Consider the following 22,048-nt stretch of genomic DNA (forward strand, 5'->3'; position numbering starts at 1 on the left):
ATGTGGTCGAAGTTCTGCCGGAGGTGGGAGTTGAAGCTACTTCTGACAGGGGGCTCTGCCAGACATTCCCAGCAGACCCTCACAACACGTTTGGGCCTACCACGCCTGACCGGCATCCTCCCCCACCATCGAAGCCAACTCACCACCAGGTGGTGATCAGTTGACAGCTCCGCCCCTCTCTTCACCCGAGTGTCCAAGACATGTGGCCGCAAGTCCGACGACACGACCACAAAGTCAATCATTGAACTGAGGCCTAGGGTGTCCTGGTGCCAAGTGCACATATGAACACCCCTATGCTTGAACATGGTGTTCGTTATGGACAATCCGTGACGAGCACAGAAGTCCAATAACAAAACACCGCTCGGATTCAGATCGGGGGGGCCATTCCTCCCAATCACGCCCTTCCAGGTCTCACTGTCATTGCCCACGTGAGCATTGAAGTCTCCCAGCAGAACGAGGGAGTCCCCAGAAGGTATGCCCTCTAGCACCCCCTCCAGGGACTCCAAAAAGGGTGGGTACTCTGAACTGCTGTTCGGTCCATACGCACAAACAACAGTTAGGACCCGTCCCCCCACCCGAAGGCGAAGGGAGGCTACCCTCTCGTCCACCGGGGTAAACCCCAATGTACAGGCTCCAAGTCGGGGGGCAATAAGTATACCCACACCCGCTCGGCGCCTCTCACCGAGGGCAACTCCAGAGTGGTACAGAGTCCAGCCCCTCTCAAGGAGATTGGTTCCAGAGTCCAAGCTGTGCGTCGAGGTGAGTCCGACTATATCTAGCCGGAACCTCTCAACTTCGCTCACTAGCTCAGGCTCCTTCCCCTTCAGAGAGGTGACATTCCACATCCCAAGAGCCAGCTTCTGTAGCCGAGGATCGGACCACTGCACCCGACCTCTTTGGCCCCTCCCATAGGTGGTGAGCCCATGGGAAGGGGGCCCCACGTTGCCTCTTCGGGCTGTGCCCGGCCGAGCCCCATGGGTGCAGGCCCGGCCAACAGGCGCTCGCCATTGAGCCCCACCTCCAGGCCTGGCTCCAGAGTGGGGCCCCGGTGACCCGCGTCCGGGCAAGGGAAAACGCCGTCCAAAATTGTTTTTCATCATAGGAGGTTTTGTTTAACCGCTCTTTGTCTCATCCCTCACCTAGGACCAGTTTGCCTTGGGTGGCCCTACCAGGGGCATAAAGCCCCGGACAACAGAGCTCCTAGGATCATTGGGACACGCAAACCCCTCCACCATGATAAGGTGGCGGTTAAAGGAGTGGCATTTAGTCATTATTCTAAATATTATTCTAAATGTTCACAGGTGTACTTAGAGAGAGCTGTCATCATGACTGAATGCCAGCTTGTCACTACAAAAAAATGTTCCTTGCCATTTTTCAAAACCCGTGTCAAATAAACAAATAAACAAAAATGATCAGTTTAGCAGACAGCCAACACTTTTCTAAACAACGTACTGATTTATGATCTGCTGTTAACAAAGGTCCAAAACCATGTAAACAGAGGTTCAATATCTACAATCAATATTACTGTTTTATTACAAACATGATTACTGTGGCAGCAAACACCACAAAAAAAAATTCTATTGAAATTTTTTCAGAAAGGACCAGGCACACATAGATTTTTGTTGTATTTCTGCTACTTTACAACTTGAATGTCTTTATTTTGGTTCATTTGGTTTGTCAAGCAGTTAAAAATGTATTTTGCAAACTACTTTAATCAAGGGACTGGGACATTTTCTGGACAAATTATAGAATTAAATGGAGTTAAATGATGTACTTACCCACTAACACACATGTGTATATTTGTGTGTAGCAGCCATTATCATATAGAATTTGAAATAATAATTTTATCTGTTCAGTATTTTAAATAAGTTTGGACGGGCAAATAAAGTATATATACATATTGTTGGTGCTCAGAAGGCAGATCAGGCATTCTGGCTGGTATAACAGAAGGTTTCATACCCAGCTGGTAAATTTCATACCCAGCTAGGAGGTCATAATGGAAGAACTGAGAGAATTAGCTTACCAGGAGAAGGTCAATCCCAAACATGACAAGGGGCAGTGTTCCTTAGGGCTAAATCCAAATAGGACACCTGCAGGGTTGCATGGGAAAGGAAGTACAGAAACTCAACCCTGTCATGTCATTTGGGGACCACCAGAGGGCGATATTGGGGAGCTGAAATGTAACAATGTAGACCTTAATGAAACATCTTTACATTGTGCCTCCATCTTAGACAGGAATGACCAATGCCACCACAATAAAAAACAACAAACTTCTAAATGTTAATTGAATTCAGCAGAGCTTAAATTCTACTGTTATTAGGAGCCTTCAAATGATGTTTCAATCTCTATTTTCTATTTTAAAATTCTTATTGCTAACCTTGTAACCCTGCTGTTTCATAAACATTAGAAATCACAGCTGAGTTCAATTTATTTGATTCTAGGTAGTCTGCTGCTCAGCTTGAATAATATTCATTTTCTCAAAGACAGTAATTTGGTCTTAAACTTTGATAAGGCAGTAATATTTCTTGTAAAAAGAAAAGCAGATAAAAAAAGCAAAAACTGCTGTAGTTAAACAAAATGAAGGATTAAAACCAGTATGTCAAATAATCATGCACTTAAGACTTAATGCTAATCCAAACTAAAAGTCCCTTAATTCAATGCAAATGTCTTAGCCTTAAATTCTATTACTTACACATTCCTTTAAACATTTTAAAGTATCCATGACTTTGAACAAGCTGGAGGTGCACAGCTGACATCACAAACTTTAATCTGGCACATGGTAGCAACCAGGGGCCTCATGTATAATGCTGTGCGTAGAACTCACACTATAACATGGCGTAAGCACAAAAGCGGGAATGTGCGTACGCACAGAAAAATCCAGATGCAGGAATCTGTGCGTACACAAACTTTCACGTTCTTTTACTACATAAATCCTGATCAGCGTGAAAAGTAACGCACGCGCTTTCTGTCCCGCCCAAACTCCTCCCAGAATTATGCCTCTTTGAATATGCAAATTGATATAAATAGCCTTCTGTGAAAAGACAATGGGAAAAGCACGGGGGAAAATATAAGAATTTCAGTGAATACCAAGTGGAGGCAAAGGAAAAACATACTATTTGTTGGTTTAAACAGTGGTATAATCAACAAAAGAAAGTTGATCGAGTGACATAGTGTCGGAGAAACTCAAAAGCTTAAGTTCACAAATTCGCACAGTGCCCGAAATAAAAAAGTTGTGACATATCAAAGTCGGCGTGAAAAGGCTACTCGTAGTGGACCGTCTGAGTGTCATATGAAAGCTTATTAGGGTACAGAGAAAAAAAAATAGGCACACAGTGGGAAAAAAGCACGAAATGTCAACTTTAATCTCGAAATTTCCACTTTAATCACATAGTTTATTTTGTCATTAAAGTAGAACATCATAAACTTCATCTTAAAATCGTTTATTTTACTAGTTTCTCAAGTAGCATGTTAAATGCTTTGTTCTGTGTTTGATCTTCTATGTGCTCTATGTGTGTGAATCACTACGTGCTTCCATTCGTTCTCTTTCTCCGACAGGACACAGAATCCATTACATTCGTGATATTACAGCTCTCTGAATAATTAAAATACTGAGATGTATACGTGATATCTTTTTCATGATGATAGGAATGAAAGCATGTTATTAAACATGGGAACACGGTGGCGCAGTGATTGTTCATATCTCACTCAAGAGGCTTGCTGCGCCATGTGCGACCTTCGATGAAATAATTTATTACAGAAGTACTGTCTCTTTCAAACGTACTAACCTCCAATTCCTGTCCTTACTTTTCTTTCTCCAGATACCCAATTGCCACACAATCAGCTCTGTAACAGACGTTAAGCCATCTGTAAGCTTAGAACGCCGATTCTTCAAAACTTTTAAGGAACATTGAAATATCTTCATAGTACATGTTTAATTATTCTATCCGTCTATCCTTCCAGTGTCGCGTCAGCACCAGCAATAATACAGCGCAAGGTAGGAGCTATCCGTGAACTAGCTAGCGCTGAGGCACCGTGTCCTCACATGTTTAATTATTAACAATACAGACTATTTAAATGAAGTTAAAGTTTTATCTGTATACTATAAGCAACATATTTTGCTGCATATCATCTTAAAAATGATATTGTCATCATACGCGCTTTATAAAGTGGTGCAGGTTGTGCAATATTATAACTGTAGTGCAAGTTTACAGTGGGGTAATTGTACTTATAAGTACAAACAGTTCTACAAGGAGCACTTGATGGACTGATTGAGTGCGTTTATAGTTCTTGGGATGAAACTGTTTCTGAAACGCGAGGTCCATACAGGAAAGGTTTTGATGTGTTTTGCCGTGGCTGAGGTAGTGTGTGCTTGAAACTGTATACCGATAATTCTCTTTCCGATCAGCTGCTGTTGTGATTCCGCACTCAGATACAGTAATAAAAATACTCTGAGTGGTGCAGTGAGAGTAATATGGTGTTTGCTTTTCTAGTATATAAAACACACTATAAACCATTCAAACTGTCTTCTTCCTTCATTACACTCTGTCATTGGTGTAAAAGAAAAAATTAAGAATTTGACGTATCTCCTACTTTCAGAAGGGCTAAGACAGAGAAAGATAGAGGTGAAGTGAGTTATCAAATGGTTTTAGCTTTACATGCTTATAGAGTCATGATCGTACTGATAATATTAAGCACTAAGTTAAGGTGCAAGCCTGTTTTCAGGGTTGTTAAACTTTTTTCTAAGGACCATTACAATATTTGCAGTGGATGTTAATTAGTAACTGTTATTTAACCTATTTACCTGTTAAATCAAAACATGTTATGAGAACATCTTGCACTCAATACATTCCTTTTCATTCATGTTTTCCTATGAGAACTGCTACTTAAACACAGTGGAAATTTGTACCACATACCAATATTTTTATTGACCATACTGGTCAAGCACTTAATACCAAACCTTTCCTAGGAGGCTCACCTATAAAACTCTGTAAATTGTGCAGTTAAGGTCTTTGACTTAATGTATAACTACTGACTGAGTTTTGAAATCCAACTCAAATCTAAAAATACATTTTCTTGTTAAATCTGTGAGTCTCTACTGCCTTCACTATAGAAAAAAACATTGAGCGGAAAACAAATAACACCACCATTTCAAAAATTACTGTAATAATGATAATATTGGTAATACTACTTTTCCAGTACATAATTAAGCAATATGAACTTTTTGGAGAAAATAGTGCTCACTGTAATTCAACATTAACCTTTGCTGACTTAGTTATTCCCTTATATTCCCTTATAGTTGTCTGGATTTCTAGAGTATCCTCCTGTATCTTCCTACAAGACAGTCACCTGAGCATCCACTGCTGATGCCAGTTTAGTTGCTTTTTTCCATAAGTCAAAATATAATGGAATTATTTCTTCATATTTGCCCTCAATAAAAAATAAACACACACAAAATACAAGGTTAAGTCAATAATTATCTGCATTTTAGTGATAATTTTTTTTTGGCTTGGCTGTACAGCTTTCCCAGCCCACATGGGGAAATATGGTGTGTCTGTGGTCGCAGTGGTAAAGTCTTGACTTTGATCAGTCAGTTCTGTTGTTGCTTTCTAGGAGTAAACATGGATGTTCCACTGTTCATTTGCAATAAAGAGGAGAAGCAAGCAGTAATCTGATTTCTATAGGCAGTATTTTCAGATGAGGTGGATTGGCAATCCTAAATTGGCCCTAGTGCGTGCTTGGTGTATGGGTGTGTTTGTGTGTGTCCTGCGGTGGGTTGGCACCCTGCCCGGGATTGGTTCCCTGCCTTGTGCCCTGTGTTGGCTGGGATTGGCTCCAGCAGACCCCCGTGACCCTGTGTTCGGATTCAGCGGATTGGAAAATGGATGGATGGATGGGTACATTAGCTGACCTTAATGAGAATATTATGAATACTTTGATCTCTGTGTGCAGATTCACTGCATGGCTAATTTCATATGCTGAACAAGTTAAAACAAACCTTAATGGATCCCTTCCCTCCCCAAGTCATGAAAACACATGAGACCCTGTGAAGTAAAACAAAAGATTTATTACTATTTAAAAAGAGTTTCTATCTTCTTAATTGAAGAAAAAAGAATCTGCACAAATAGATCGGAAACAAAAAGGTGCTTCAGGTCCATTGATCTAGGACTCTGAACATTGGAATGAACTAGTCCCACACCACTGTCTCGTGGCTTAGCTAATGAGTGCCCTGAAGATTGGAACTCTTTAAGCACAATAAAAAACAACACACATTTTGTTACTTATTGCTAGGTAATGGCCATTTCTTACTTTGCGTTTATCTTTCCGTCTATGTCTTTTGTCATTTAAGGTCAGTGGCAGTGGTTAGAACTGCAGCCTCATAGCTCAGGTAAAATTTTAGTCATAATAATGTATCACACAAAGTTGGCAGATGCTTCCTTAGCCCTCAGAGACACTTAAATGGCCATTGCACTTTTATAATCTATTCAAAATTAGTTCAGGTCCTCCTTCCCATTGACTGGAATACATTTCACTGAGTTTGGTGAAGTTCCTGAACATTTCCAAGATTTTGCAGAACTCACGGCAAGACATCATTGAGGTCTACAACGTAGTAGTTAGTTTCTCAGCAAGGATGTCTGCTATATACTGTATCTAAATGGAAATTTTCTTTTTGTAGCTCCATTGTTTTTATCTATTATTCTTCACATATCTATGCACAATTCAAAAGTCAGTGAATGTAAGCTTGATGTGTGTGACTAGATGTAGTTTCTGCTCCAAAATCTCCATTTTAAAATGTTTTTCCATATGGCTGCTTATTAAAGCTTTTGGTATCAACAGACTTAATTAGTAAGATGTCTTCTTCAATCTTTGTACATACCTTTTATGCAATTTCCACTGACGATAAAGGTGAATACTGACATCCAACCTTGCAAGTGGAATGTTATTTTTGTATGTGTAAGTTCATTGTTGATATGCTGCTTTCATATTACAGCAAAGCATAAAACAGTTTACAGTAAAAGTAATTATCCTTTTACTTCAAGTGTGCAAGTTTAGCATGCTTCATTTTCCTTGAAGGCATCTGTTTTGCATCCACATATGAAACAATATGATGTATATAAATATACAGCCCATATAGGTGTCTATTTAAATTAACAACATGTTTTAAAGTCATAAGGTTATATCAGATGATGTACTGCAGCAAGAAATTTAAATATTTAAACCAAATTTAAATAGTCATAAAACTGATAGCATAATTTGATTTAAACCCTCAACATAAATTAATCAACAATATAAATTAATCAACAACAGACAAACAACCGTTAATCTCTGTACTCTTACTTGACAATTTCAAAGAACAATGTTAGTCTTTGGAATGCTTACCTACTGTGACTAACAGGCAGGGATTAATTGCATTTTGGCTCTTATGCTAAAATATTAACAGAATCTCCATTTCTGATTAAAAAAAAACTTTATTTTGCATTAAAATATTAAGTGAGGATCGTTTCCCCTACTGGGGAGCAGCAAATTGAGACATTTTATTAGATCAAGCAGTTGTAATAAATGCCAAATCCAGATTTTATAACAGCAAGACAGTTTTTGATGCAGCAGCAGTGCAGCATTTCAGATTAATTAAATGGGCAAGGTAGGTAAAGACTTTTTCAAATATATAATGTATTCTTACAATAAAAGTCTTTTGTCTAAGACATTATAAGAAATCTGTAACATTAAAATCTGACAGTTACTATTACCTCATGCTTGTATAGGAGGTTAACTACTGTATATACAGTGATGCTTTGCCTGTATGATTTATAGTTATACATACTTGTCTGGTTTTTCTTTCTTTCTTGGATTGATGGCAAATTTAAATCACATACAGCAGTAAAACTGATTATGTCTCTTTAAATAAAGCCTGATAATGTTTGAAAGAGTTGAATATTAAATCATACCTACCCAATTTGACATGTTCTGCTTAGATATCAAAAGCAGCAGGAAACTCATTATCACCAATGTTTAATAAGAAATACATGCTATCAAATTATATTATAGCATACAGAAATATTCAGACATATGTTTCACATATGTTAAGGCAGCCATGAAATTTCAAAGGCTTAATAATTTTAAGTGATAAACAAAACAATAAACAATATCACTGAATTTGCTGCAAACTAATGCTCACAAGTTACTGGGAGGCAGAGAATCAGTCTAAGAAGGTAGTTTAAAACACCTTTGAGGCTACTTTGTTTCACATTTGAATACTTAAAAAACTGAGACCCCCCCTCACCCCCATTAAGCTGTAGGCAAACCCACCCTATTTTTTTAAAATCATTAAGAAAAAAATGTATTAAATCAATATTCAAGATATCTTACATGCAAGATAAATGCTATGCAATAATTAAGGGCAATCATTAAGTTACTATATATCTTACCAACTTCAGTTATGTAAGGCTCTCCATTTTCCGGCAAGGCAATGAACTGCTTGGCAAATATACTGCTTCCATATCCTAAGATAAACCCTTCAAGTTTTGTGTCAGGGCTTGGTTTAATAAACTTAAGAGTGATTGTATCTTGAGTGGCATTAATGTGCACCTTCAGATTGTATCTTTTGTCTGAGGAAAGAAAAAAAACACAGTAAATACATATATAGATTTTTTTTCAAACATTAGAAAAACCTCATTTAGGTTTTTAACAAACACTTCTTAAGCTTTTGTCATTAACTAAGTGAGGGAATCAGATAGTATGGTGGCACAACTATTTCATAGCTTTGAGGAGCCAGATTTGACTCCAGGCATTGTCAATGTCTATATGTAGTTTGCACATTTTCCTGCATGATACCACACGTTTTCTCTAGCTACTTTGACTGCTTCCTATATCTAAAAAATTTGCACACTACTTTAAGTGGTAAATTTAATTGTTCTGTCACATATCCTGAGGCTGTCACTGAATAGACAAAATGGACTCTGACTAGGATGTTGTCAGGACAGGCTTCAGCTTCTCGTAAACTGGCATTAGACAGATCAAACACTGCAAATTGTAAATGCAGTACTTAACATTAACAACATATGAACACAAGGTATACACTTGGAAACAGTTAAAAGCAATTACCCCAATTGCGTGTACCTTACAAAAGCTAGTACATTTAGTTATGTTAGAATCAATATCTCTTGTATTTTGCAGTTATATGTGAATTTAAAATAATTTATTCATGTATGAAATTACTTATTAACTGCTCTTAATAACTTACTGAATGTTTTTTATAGTGTATGTATATATGTATACTATATATATTTATATGTATAGTGTTTCATTAAATGTATTGGACACGTTTTTTTTTTTAATCTGGCTGGATGAATAAAAACACTGATCTTGAAGGAATAAGATAGGAATACAGAAAAGAAGCAGTTTTACTATAAACACCAGTTTTGTGACATTACAATACATGGTTTTACATTCACTACATTGAAACAACATTTTGTAGTAGTTACTCAGAATCATTAAACATAACTAATCTTTTGATTTACTAAAATGCCCAGTTAACTTTATGTGACAAGTATTGTTTACCCACAAATATTTTCTTGACCATAAAAGCCAGTTTCTTAATGTTATAAAACAGTTTTCTTTTTTGAATTTCATCCTTATTAAGAATAGCATGACACACTGAACAATGCAGTATCTAGTAAAATATTACAAACAAAATCAAACTTCCTTTAACAGACATAGACAATAATTGGTTTAACAAATATTTTAAATATGTGTTTTTAAATTATTATTATTGTGACTTATGGGGTTTAAACAGTCTTGGAAGGACACTATTTTCGCTCTAACCTATCTCCTATTTAGCTGTTAGTAAAAACTATTATTTAATTTTATGGTGAGGGAGCTACCTACAACCACACGCTCATTCAGGAAGTGGTCCCCTGAGGCAGAGCAGGCTCTGAGAGACTGCTTAGGAACCACGGACTGGGATATCCTGCAGGGATCATATAGTGAGAACATTGAGGAGGTTGTTGACTGCACTACTGACAACATCACCTTCTGTATGGACATTTGTAGTTCCAGTAAGAACAGTACGCTGCTATGCTAACAACAAGCTATGGATTACAAGTGACATCAAGGGCCTTTTGAACCAGAAGAAAAGGGCTTTTAAAGGCGGTGATCAGAATGAGCTGAAGCGCATGCAGAAGGAACTCCGAATCCAGCTCAGGGCGGCGAACAAGCAGTACAGAAGAAAGCTGGAGCAGAAGTTACAGAATAACAGCATGAAGGAAGTGTGGGATGGGATGAAGATCATCATTGGCGGCAGCTCGAAGCGGGGTGCCACCATCGATAGAAACGTGGAGAGAGCAAACCAGATGAACAATTTCTTTGACAGGTTTGACCACCCTAACCCACTCTCACCTCGGAGTACTGCACCCTCCACCCATCCTTCTGCTGATACCAGCATAGGACAGAGTTTCCTCCCACCCACAATTACAGCAGCCCAGGTAAGCAGAGAGCTGAGGAGACTTCATGCCAGAAAAGCAGTGGGTCCAGATGGAGTATCGCCACGACTACTGAAGGCCTGTGTGTTGGAGCTGGGGAGTCCTCTACAGAGCATCTTCAACCTGAGCCTGGAACAGGTAAGAGTCCTGAGGCTTTGGAAAACATCTTGCATCATCCCAGTCCCAAAGGTATCACGTCCTAGTGAGCTGAATGACTTCTGGCCTGTCGCTCTGACGTCACATGTGATGAAGACCATGGAGTGGCTGCTGCTTCACCACCTGAGGCCACAGGTCCGCCACGCCCTCGACCTTCTGCAGTTTGCATACCAGGAACAGGTGGGAGCGGAGGATGCCATCAATTATATGCTACACCGATCCCTCTCCCACTTGGACAGAGGCAGTGGTTCTGTAAGAATTATGTTTCTGGACTTCTCTAGCGCCTACAACACCATCCAACCTCTGCTCCTTAGGGACAAGCTGACAGAGATGGGAGTAGATTCATACCTGGAGGCATGGATCGTGGACTATCTTACAGACAGACCTCAGTATGTGCGTCTCGGGAACTGCAGGTCTGACATTGTGGTCAGCAACACAGGGGACTGTACTTTCTCCGGTCCTGTTCAGCCAATACACATCGGACTTCCAATACAACAACTTTAATACAACTCATTTTGTTAAATGGTGCAACTCAAACCACCTACAACTGAACACCAGCAAAACCAAGGAGCTGGTGGTGGATTTTAGGAGGATCAGGCCCCTCATGGACCCCGTGATCATCAGAGGTGACTGTGTGCATAGGGTGCAGACCTATAAATACCTGGGAATGCAGTTGGATGATAAATTGGACTGGACTGCCGATACTGATGCTCTGTGCAAGGGAGGACAGAGCCGACTATACTTCCTTAGAAGGCTGGCATCTTTCAACATCTGCAATAAGATGCTGCAGATGTTCTATCAGATGGTTGTTGCGCGCGGCCTCTTCTACACGGTGGTGTGCTGTGGAGGCAGCATAAAGAAGAGGGACGCCTCACGCCTGGACAAACTGGTGAGGAAGGCAGGCTCTATTGTAAGCATGGAGCTGGACAGTTTGACATCCGTGGCAGAGTGACGGGAGCTGAGCAGGCTCCTGTCAATCATGGAGAATCCACTGTATCCACTAAACAGTATCATCTCCAGACAAAGGAGCAGCTTCAGCGACAGACTGCTGTCACTGTCCTGCTCCACTGACAGACTGAGGAGATCATTCCTCCCCCACACATGCTACTCTTCAATTCCACTCGGGGGTGGGGGGACATTAACATTATACAAAGTTATTGTCTGTTATATCTGCATTTTTATCACTCTTTAATTTAATATTGTTTTTTATCAATATGCTGATGCTGGAGTATGTGAATTTCCCTTTGGGATTAATAAAGTATCTATCTATCTCTCTATCTATTTGAAAACAAACATTTTTAGAGATGTTGTAGCACTCCTACCTCACAGATTCAGCATTCTGGGCTTGACCCATGTACCTGAACACTGTTTGAGTGGAGTATGCATGTCCACGTCTGGTTACTCAATGTTTTCTCCCACATCCCCAAAGACATGAATGATTTGTTTATAGGGATGCTCAGATCAATTGGCCGTCTGTCTAAATCAGCCGATTTTCACTAAAAAAGACTGGACTGGTGATCGGTAAAAAGGCAGATCACAAAAAGTGATTTTTTTAGCCCCTGCTTTTCTAAGCTATATGGTAATTTAGTTGCAGTACAGCTTTATGCAAGGTATTATGGTAGTTGAGCCAGAATGAGCCTTTTTTTTTGCAGCAAACTTCCTGCAGTGTAAACAAAGAGCAGTGAGTGGAGACTTGTTTAATCAGTGAGCAAGACGCGATTGGAATATTAACCTTTACGTTAAAGAAAGTGGAGTAATAAGCTAAAATAAGGTACTGGCGAAGTCGTCGTGCAATTAGAGAAATGGCAATAAAAGCTACTTTAAGGAATTCAGACCTTTTTATTTTATCCTTTAAATTAAAATGGATGCTTCTTGTATTTGGACAGTAAGCTTGTTTAAAATGCAGCAGTTTACACTTTTAGTTGGAAAAGAAAAGATAAAGATGAATTTGAAATTGCTGTTTAGTAAACAATAGGCTTTTTAAAAGTGTTGTACTGTGTTTATTATTTGTTGCTGTGTGTCATACAGCATAAGTTTTAGTAAGAAACAATTGCTACATAATTAAAATAGTAATCCGTATTTTATTATTACATATCAAGAATTACAAATGTCTAGCTGATACACTGCAGTAAAAACAGACCTGTAAAAATGATTAAAACCTATAAGTGCATGTATGTTTACATTTAAGCAGTGTTTAAGTTCCAGCATCAATTCATTGATTGCATAAGAATACATATATATATATATATATATATATATATATATATATATATATATATATATATATATATATATATATATATATATAAAACTAGCCGAATGTAAGTGTGGGTGTGTGTGAGTGGGTCTTGCATTAAGCTTGTCAGGACTGTTCCTACATTGAGCACACTGCTTTCAGGATGGGTGGTTGACTTTGAGAATGTTATGTCTTATTTTTGCCACCGTCCCTACGTTGAGCACACTGCTTTCAGGATGGGTGGTTGACTTTGAGAATGTTATGTCTTATTTTTGCCACTGTGTATTTATTTTATGATCTGTATCATTTACTATAGTATATAATTCCACTTAATAAATACTTCTCTCTTAAACATGTTTGCTTTGTTTTTTTACTTAAGATAACAGCTGTTTCATTAATTAATGATTGAACAGATGTGGTGTCTGTTGGTTACCACTTGGACAGACAGACTGGAAGACATATTCATCTTATTAGCTGGAAGCTCTTATAATTTATAAAAAATCTTCTATCTATACTAATAAAAGGCAAAGCCCTCACTGACTGACTCATCACTAATTCTCCAACTTCCCGTGTAGGTAGAAGGCTGAAATTTGGCAGGCTCATTCCTTACAGCTTACTTACAAAAATTAGGCAGGTTTCATTTCGAAATTCTACGTGTAATGGTCATAACTGGAACCTGTTTTTTGTCCATATACTGTAATGGAGGAGGCGGAGTCACGTATCGCGTCATCACGCCTCCTACGTAATCACTTGAACTAAAAACAAGGAAGAGATTTACAGCACGAGTGAAACGCGGAAACGAAGGTAAATGACGTTAATTTTTGAGTGTCTTTTAATACTGTGTAAGCATACATATTAACAAATGTGCAATTAAACGTGTGCATTTACGGGGTGATTTCTCAGGCTTAAAAGCTCGCCTTTTCTCAAACGCGGGAACAAAGGTAAATGACGTTAATTTTTGAGTGTCTTTTAATACCATGTAAGCATACATATTACCACATGTGCAATTAAATGATAGCATTTACGGGGTGATTTCTCAGGCTTAAAAGCTCGCCTTTTATTAAAAAGGTAAATGCTAACTGTTTTCATTCTGAAGGGCACAAACCACGTTGGATTTTGTAATGATAGTTGATTAGTAAGGTCTATTAAGGGATACTTACAGAATGATTAGTAATGCCTGTGAATGCCGATGCAAGTAGGAGAATGGACGTGAACTAAAGAACGATTAGTAACTTGTACAGTAAATGTCTCTAAAGTCTGTCTATTAAAAAGTTATTATATCTTTCAATCCTGTGTATTGATTAAACTACGAACCTAACAAGATCACTACATGGTGTCAGAAGTGGCGGATTGGAAGAGGAATCTGAAGAAGAGGTTCAGCTTTTGAACGAGTCGCGTGTCTGTGAGTAACCCGAAAACGTGATCAGAAAGAGCTAAGACGTTCTAGCAAAAGAGAAAAAAAATGTTAGGATTACAGCCCCCACCAAATCTCCAGTTAAAGGGAAATGTAGCTGAAAATTGGAAAAGATTTAAACAGAGATTCGAGTTGTATCTTGCTGCGATTGAAGCAGATAGGAAAAGTGAAAAAATGAAAGCGTCTATGCTTCTACATGTAATTGGCGAAAAGGCGCTAGAGGTGTAGAACAATTTTCAGTTTGAAGAAGATGGAGACAATATGAAATTGAACAAAATAGTTGAAAAATTCGAAATTGCAACCCAAAGCGCAATGTGACGTTTGAGCGGCACAAGTTTTTTTACATGTTTCCAGAAAAGCGGAGAAACAATAGACCAGTATCTGACGGAATTGCGTAATAGGAGCTGTTCTAAGAAGAAACCGTCAAGACATCAAAGGACCAATAATCTCTAATCAGAACACTAACACCACCGAAACAAATATTAACGAGAAAACAAGTATAAATCAGGAAAGAACATCTCAACTGCAAACACAATTAACCAGAATATCAAAATGTCAAGTAAAACCACCAGAATGACTCATTGAGACATGTTGAGGATTAAAGGAACATTTTCAATTAAGAAATGCTGAATTCCTTTAACAGTTGTGCTTTTTATACATAGTTTGAATGCTGGATGTATGCCTGAAATGTTCTGGATAGTTCAGTTGTTTGAAGTGATAAAGAATTAAATGTGTGCATTTACGGAGTCATTTCTCAGACTTAAAAGCTCGCCTTTTATTAAAAAGTTAAATACAAACTGTTTTCATTCTGAAGGGCACAAACCACGTTAGATTTCAGCCGTTAAACGCGCAAAAATGTCGGTACATCAGATAAATAAGCGCAACATATTATCAGTTGTATTGTATGCTTACAATACATATAGAAATGTGTTAATCGTTAACTAATATTATGGGATGGTGTTTTTCGACTCGCGCCTTGATTTAAACGATTGCATGTCTTGGTGGGTTTCCATAGCTTATTGTCAATATCTTTACACCTCTTTTTAAGACTTATTGACTGAAACGGGCTTTCATGAAAAAACTTAGGGCTTTGCTACAAGATACACCCTCCACAAGTTAAGGAAGTAAAAATAAAAGGTATATATTTCTGTTTTATTTAAACCTTTTAAGTTCGTATGCATAGCCCCATTTGGCTGTTTTAGGTTTTTTTTTTTCTTCAGTAATATTTAATCTCCTTAAAGAAAAACAACATATGCATTTTACTTTTTTTGTATCTCTTTAGTAATATTTTAGTGTAAAAGGATAACGAGTATTTAAACCTTTTATGTTACTTTATAGTTATTTTACACAATGTTGAAAAATTAATAAGAAAGCTACATATTTTGGCAGCTGCTGCTTTAATTTTCAATGAAATGAAAAAAGCTCTCCAAGAGAAAACCTCAATGAAGAAGAAACAGTTTGCACTATCTAAAAAGGAGAAACCCTCATTTATAAAGGTTTGCTGCAGATGACTTAACTGAAAATAAATGAATAGTTCCTATGTGTATAATACATATTTATCTATTTGACTTATGCCTTTATTCCAGCAACTTGCAACATCTAAGGTACAATTTGTTACATTACTTTGGTTTTTTGCAGCACAGGCAGGTGAAGTGACTTCCTCAGGGTCACACAGTGATGTCAGTACCAGGATTTGAACTGACAAGCTCCGGGTTTGCTGAAATATTACTGAAGAATGAAAAAAACGAAAACGGGCAAATGGGGCTATGCATTATCCAACCCGCTATATCCTAAATACATGAGCCAATCCCTGCCAACACAGGGCACAAGGCAGGAAACAAACCCCGGGCAAGGTGCCAGCCCATCCCACGGCGCACACACCCACACACACCCACACACCAGGGACAATTTAGAATCGCCAATGCACCTAACCTGCATGTCTTTGGACTGTGGGAGGAAACCGGAGTACCCGGAGGAAACCCAGACAGACACGGGGAGAACATTCAAACTCCACGCAGGGAAGCGAACCCGGGTCTCCTAACTGGCACCTTTCACTGCACCACCATACTGCCCACATACAAACTTAAAAGCTTTAAATAAAACAGAAATATATACCTTTATTTTTACTTCCTTAACTTGTGGAGGGTGTATCCTGTAGCAAAGCCCTAAGTTTTTTCAGTCAATAAGCCTTAAAAACAGGTGTAAAGCTAAACTTGCAGCACCGCTAATCAATTACACTTGCCGAACGCCTCTCATAAGGGGACATACTGTGGGATCTGGGCATCCGTCAAAGCACCAATCACAGGCCCGATTAGAAAGCGGGAAGCTGTGATTTGTCGTCTCCCTCCCATGTAACAATCACAGCCCGTGTTACAACGCACTATGTATGTATGTATATATGTGTATGTGTGTGTTTATGTATGTGTATATATATGTTGATATGTGTATATATATATATATATATATGTGGATGTGTATATGTATGTAGATATGTGTATATGTAGATATGTATATATATGTATATATGTATATTTATATACATGTTTACATAACCTCTTTAACACACTACTTCTCCGCTGCGAAGCGCAGGTATTTTGCTAGTTTACAATATATTTCAAAATCTGGCAAGCAATGTCCTGTCCACCTATACAGTATTTCATCAATTTAGATTCACCAGGTAATGTGCCATGCACATGTCTGAAATAGCATCAATACACCAAAGTAAACAAATGAAACACACAGACGCAGGAAGAACATTTTAGTTCTATATAGTTAATTGTTCAATCTAAAATTCAAATCCAAGTTCTTTGTGCTTTAAAATTGAAAACTAACCTGAATGCATGCAGTTTTTTTAACTAAGATTCTAAACAATCTAAGTAACTTTCTCAAAATGTTCAATGCTTCTCATCTCCCTTTCTAAAATGGAATCAAGATGTGACTTAATGTCATCCACTCACTTCCACAATTTCCCCCAGTGTGCTGTGTTTTGTCATGTTACTAGGTCACTGGTTCTATGCAGTACTGATTCTTAATACCATATTTTTGCCATCTGTGTTAAATCTTCCCTTAATCTGTTTCATATTTTGCATTTCACAAATGTTATTTTGCCAGAAATTTATTAGATACAGTAAAGGGCATAGTTTAACAAGCTACCTTCACCAGCCTTTGTTAACACTTTGGGGGCAGAGTGGGAAGCTGCAGACAGATAATGGTCACAAAAAGACAACAACAGGAAATTTAAACTACCAGAAAAATGTTTATTTGCAAATGATTTTAATTGTAACTTAAATATGTAATTTGCCATCAAATATGATGCTCAGTATTATCGGTCATAAAAGAGTACAAAAAAGCATTACAGTAACTGATAGCTTGCTTTCATAAATCAGTGATAACAAGTGTCAATATGCAACTCTTATGAACAGACTATCAGTAAGCTGAAATGTTTGCGAGGAAAAAAAAATCCTTTGCTTAATTTGATATTTTTTTTAAAGGTGAGTATTTTTTTCTGAAAGATTACATATACACATATCTATATCTATCTATCTATCTATCTATCTATATATATAATATATAAAGATTGTCTCTAAATTGGCTTGCTTTTAAATAAACGTACAGGTAACCAGAGGTTGAAGTGGGCTTTTACACAAGCAATGATAACTATATCTTAAACGGTAGTCAATGCATGTGTACTGGTACCTACCGGCACTTCCCACTATGGATGATACCCTTTAATAAGCTTGTGTGTTTCAGCACATCTGGGTCAACAAAATGGCCTAAAAAAAAGCAAACCCTAACCCCTTACATTGGTCCCCGAAACAGTTTCTGTATGTACTTCAAAATTTTTAAACTTCCGGAGGTGGTACAATTAGAAAAATAAACAGTGAATACCCCCAGGTATTTTTCGTACGTAGATTAGTCGTTTAGCCGGATGTAATTGTTGATGATTTGGCCTGATCCTGGATCTGTCGGTTTTTCAAAACTCTTGCTGGAAATGTTGTCATAGCAACACATCCTAATCCTCAAACCTGCTCGGAGCAGGGGGGTATTTTTCGTACGTCGCTTAAATCATCCGAGATCAGGTGCCTCATCTTGGATAAGTTAATGCCGGTGACACTCATCCGGGATAGGTCGGTTTTTCAAACGCAGCCGTGTATTAGATTAGTCTAGATGGATCTAATCATACGAGATGAATGCGCGCGCCCACGCTGAGTGAAACGCCCATATATATTGAGTCTAGAAAACATGATCAGCAAGTCTTTGATAGGCTGTAACAAAATGACAAAAGAACGGGCGCATTTTTTTTTTACACACGTGGTGCAAGACCTTTTATTCGAAGGACATGAAGAATTTCAAGATTTAATATGCACAAGGGGTAACACTGCAAAAGCAGCCCAGACCAGAAAAGACGGCTGGCAAAAAGTGGCCGACAAATTAAAAGCTAAGTAGTGTGCATTGTACTTACTGAATGCAGCGTTTCATTTCCTATGTGTCAGATTAATTATTATTTAATATGTCATAATTCCAGATCAAACGTGAGCACAAGGAGAACATGGGAACAGGTTAAAGTGAAGTACAAGAAAATACTTCAAACTGGTAAATATTGGTATATAACTATTTAAAGAATTGTTGACATAAATAATCATATATAATATAAAAAACATTCATTTTAAAGCTAATAAGAAGGCAGACAAGCAAAAAACAGGTGGAGGTCCACGCGGTCCAGACCTAACCCCTGCAGAAGAGTTGGCTCTCCAGCAAAATGCCCATCGCCCTGTTTCTGAGGGCATTCCAGGGGGAAGCTCCTCCTCAGAACAAGTGGCAGGATGCAGTGGTCACTTCATTTCAGGTAAAGGACGGTCATTGCATATATTTGTCCTCCATGTGTGCCATAGGTATGTTCCATATAGCCCTCTTTTTTGTTGGGTCAGTTGCAGGGAATGTTATATCCCTTGAACCTGTGTCTGACCAACAATATTGACGAAGGTCAAATATTTGATGAAGACACTGTGTCTGATTATTCATCAGGAGGAGAGGTACATTTTCCAAATAATGTTTGATCAAACTCCACTCTGATCAGTCCCATGTGCCCCAATCACATTTGAAAATCCTGGTAATGAGAATGTTAGGCTGATTGTGAGATTCTTCATGGAACTGTGGGTGTTTTAGCCTGTGTATTACCTACCTGCAATGGCATGAAACGCCTCTTTTATTGTCTGCACACACAGGTGTCCAGGAAACACTATGAAAACCCGAAGGAAATATTTCAGAGCCAAACAGACTTTACGAATTGCCTGGCAAACTGCACTTTTAGTTAGATTTTCCGCATCGCCTACAGTTTATAAAAAAGTGCCGCTTGCAAAAAACCTCAAAGCAATGGCTACTGTCTGTGTGGTTGTGAGAGCCCGACTTCGCCTAGTTTGACTTCGAATATAAGGTGCTAATAAATCTTTGAGGTACAATATTCCCCCTTGGCTAAAGCGGTATCTTTCGAAAACAATTTCCTCCAGGAGCAATAAAGGATCTTGCCGATCGCGCAAAATCCCCCCCAGGTCTATAATTATCATGTGACATTTTATCTCGTATGTGTCAAGTAGTCTGTAGTTAAGCATTTGCTGAGATCTAAGATCATCCTCTGCTTTGTAGCATTGGGTTTATATTAGTGGGGAGCCTGACCAGATGGTACAATATTTTGGGGGCCTTGACTTAAGATTTGGAAATCCCTGATCTATTCCATTAACATTGGCTGAGAAAGATGAAATTTATGATGGTTGTCATTTTAGTGATTTAAAACTCTCTTTTTGGTTCAAAGGACAAAATTGTTGATACTTGTAAACTTAGTGTAAGCACATTTAAATATCACAGAAGTACACATCCTTGGCCTATAAGAACCAAACATTCATGATGCCGCTGTAAAAAACTCTGTTAGGCAGCAAAATGTTCAGCTGACTGCAATTCATGAATGTACAACTTGACTTAAGTCCTTGAATGAAACAAAATCTAAAGCATTAATTACCACTGTTTATTAAAATTGGTCACATCAAACTGCAGATCTCTACATTTAGAAAAAAATACTTGGCTGAGAGACATAATTCTGTGAAGTCCAATGATTCTTATGTATTACCTTGATATCAAACAAATATGTCATATGAAAAGGTTTTATATTAACACTAGAATCCCTGAAGCCTACGAAAAAACTTGTAATCCCAGGCCACCATAAATTCCTTTGCATCTCCCCATTAGCATCTTTTGTTTTGTAAATGTGTCGATCAGCGCAAGCAGCTTGCTATCCCATCCTTCCACTGCCGGAGCTGTGTGGTGCCTGGAGTTGTATAGGGTAAATAATATATTGTTACTTGGAACACATACATTTCATGTGTGTTCTATGTCTACAATGATCTGGGTAAATGTACAGTAGGATGACAGGAAATGCGAGGCAAGAAATGTTGAACACATAGTTAAAACTAATGACAAAATTTTGACATGAAGTGAAGTGTTAAGTATGCCAAAAATGAAATAAACACTTTCACAAAAGGTACATATATAACAAAACAAGTGTCGCTTATATTCAAGAATATAACCAAAAAAAAAGAAATTGGGTTAGGGTATGATGCTGACACCACTGCTTGGGTGGTGCAGCTGTAAGAACTGCTGACTCACAATCAAGAGGTTGCTGGTTTGATTCCGGGCACGTCCCAGAATTACTGTTTTGAGTAGTGAGCTGCTCTTATTGTTACTATTTATAGAATAAAAACATACATTTAATTTGATTCTGTAACATCCGGTGTAAATTTATGGTACTTGTAAAGGTTAGTGGTTTTTTTTTTTATTTAGTTTTTTTCTCTCAGTCACATTCATGCTCCGCCTGATCTGACACTGCTGTTTTCAAATAAAGATGTGCTATAACAGAGGTGAACTCAGATAAGGATGAGCGTTCTACATCAGAGAAACTGAAGACTTCCCCATGAGAAACGTCCAGTCACACATAAGAACAACACAGCTGCACCAGGCATAGAGGCGAAAGATGGAGCCATTTGGATGCAGCAAAAGGTTGGGCATCATCCTGCCAATCAATCTGCCACATGCATGTCCTTCAACGAAACAGCAGGGCTTACAGAGCTCGTCAGGGTATCGTGCAAAGTTCTGTTTGTATGTTTTGTGATTGTCTTTATAAAAGCCAGATCAAATGTTATTTATCCATTTACCCTGATTTATTTACTTATCTTCCTACAGCATAAAGTCACAAGTAGACTGCAGAGCTTCCTGTGTTTGATCAACACGGGCATGCTGACTGCAACTCTCAGAGGAACAGTGTTGCTTCGATTCCTCTGTAAGCAGGATGTGTGTCACTAGACCATAGATGGTGTGTTACTTGCTCACAGATTCCCCTAACAAACACCTCCTTATCTGCCCTTATTGCCTTCACAGCCATCCTTCTCAGTTCCCGGTACAGAATAGAGTTGCCATCAAGCCATGTGCTGTGACTCCACTTTATGATATCCGGGGTGCCCTGCAAGACAACCCTCAGCAACCTTCGGGGTCTTGTCATGGAGGGTCTCCCATATCACATTAGAATCGGCATTTGCACACAAGTCTGCAAGTTCCTCACACAAACTGCATGCAAACTTATAAGAAACAGCCTGATCTTGGTGTCTGGCCAGGTCCAGCCTCATTATCCTAGTAGGTGGACCTAAACTTGATCTTCAAAGTAGCAACAACAAGTCTGTGGTCAGAATTCATAAACTGGGCACTTCTGTAGACCCAGCAGTT

At 38.5% G+C, this 22,048-nt stretch overlaps 1 protein-coding gene across 9 annotated transcripts in view; it reads right to left on the reverse strand.

Moving 5' to 3' along the window:
* The window catches only part of LOC114650360 (target of Nesh-SH3), a 254,882-nt gene that overhangs the window by 182,601 nt on the left and 50,233 nt on the right, over window positions 1-22,048 (reverse strand). For all 9 annotated transcript variants that reach the window (XM_051926064.1, XM_051926063.1, XM_028799939.2 and 6 more), the window contains exon 2: window positions 8,424-8,603. In XM_051926064.1, the coding sequence (XP_051782024.1) occupies window positions 8,424-8,603 (180 nt within the window). The remainder of the gene's footprint in view (window positions 1-8,423; window positions 8,604-22,048) is intronic.

The sequence above is a fragment of the Erpetoichthys calabaricus genome, chromosome 4, assembly GCF_900747795.2.
Source record: "Erpetoichthys calabaricus chromosome 4, fErpCal1.3, whole genome shotgun sequence".
Lineage (NCBI taxonomy): Eukaryota > Metazoa > Chordata > Cladistia > Polypteriformes > Polypteridae > Erpetoichthys > Erpetoichthys calabaricus.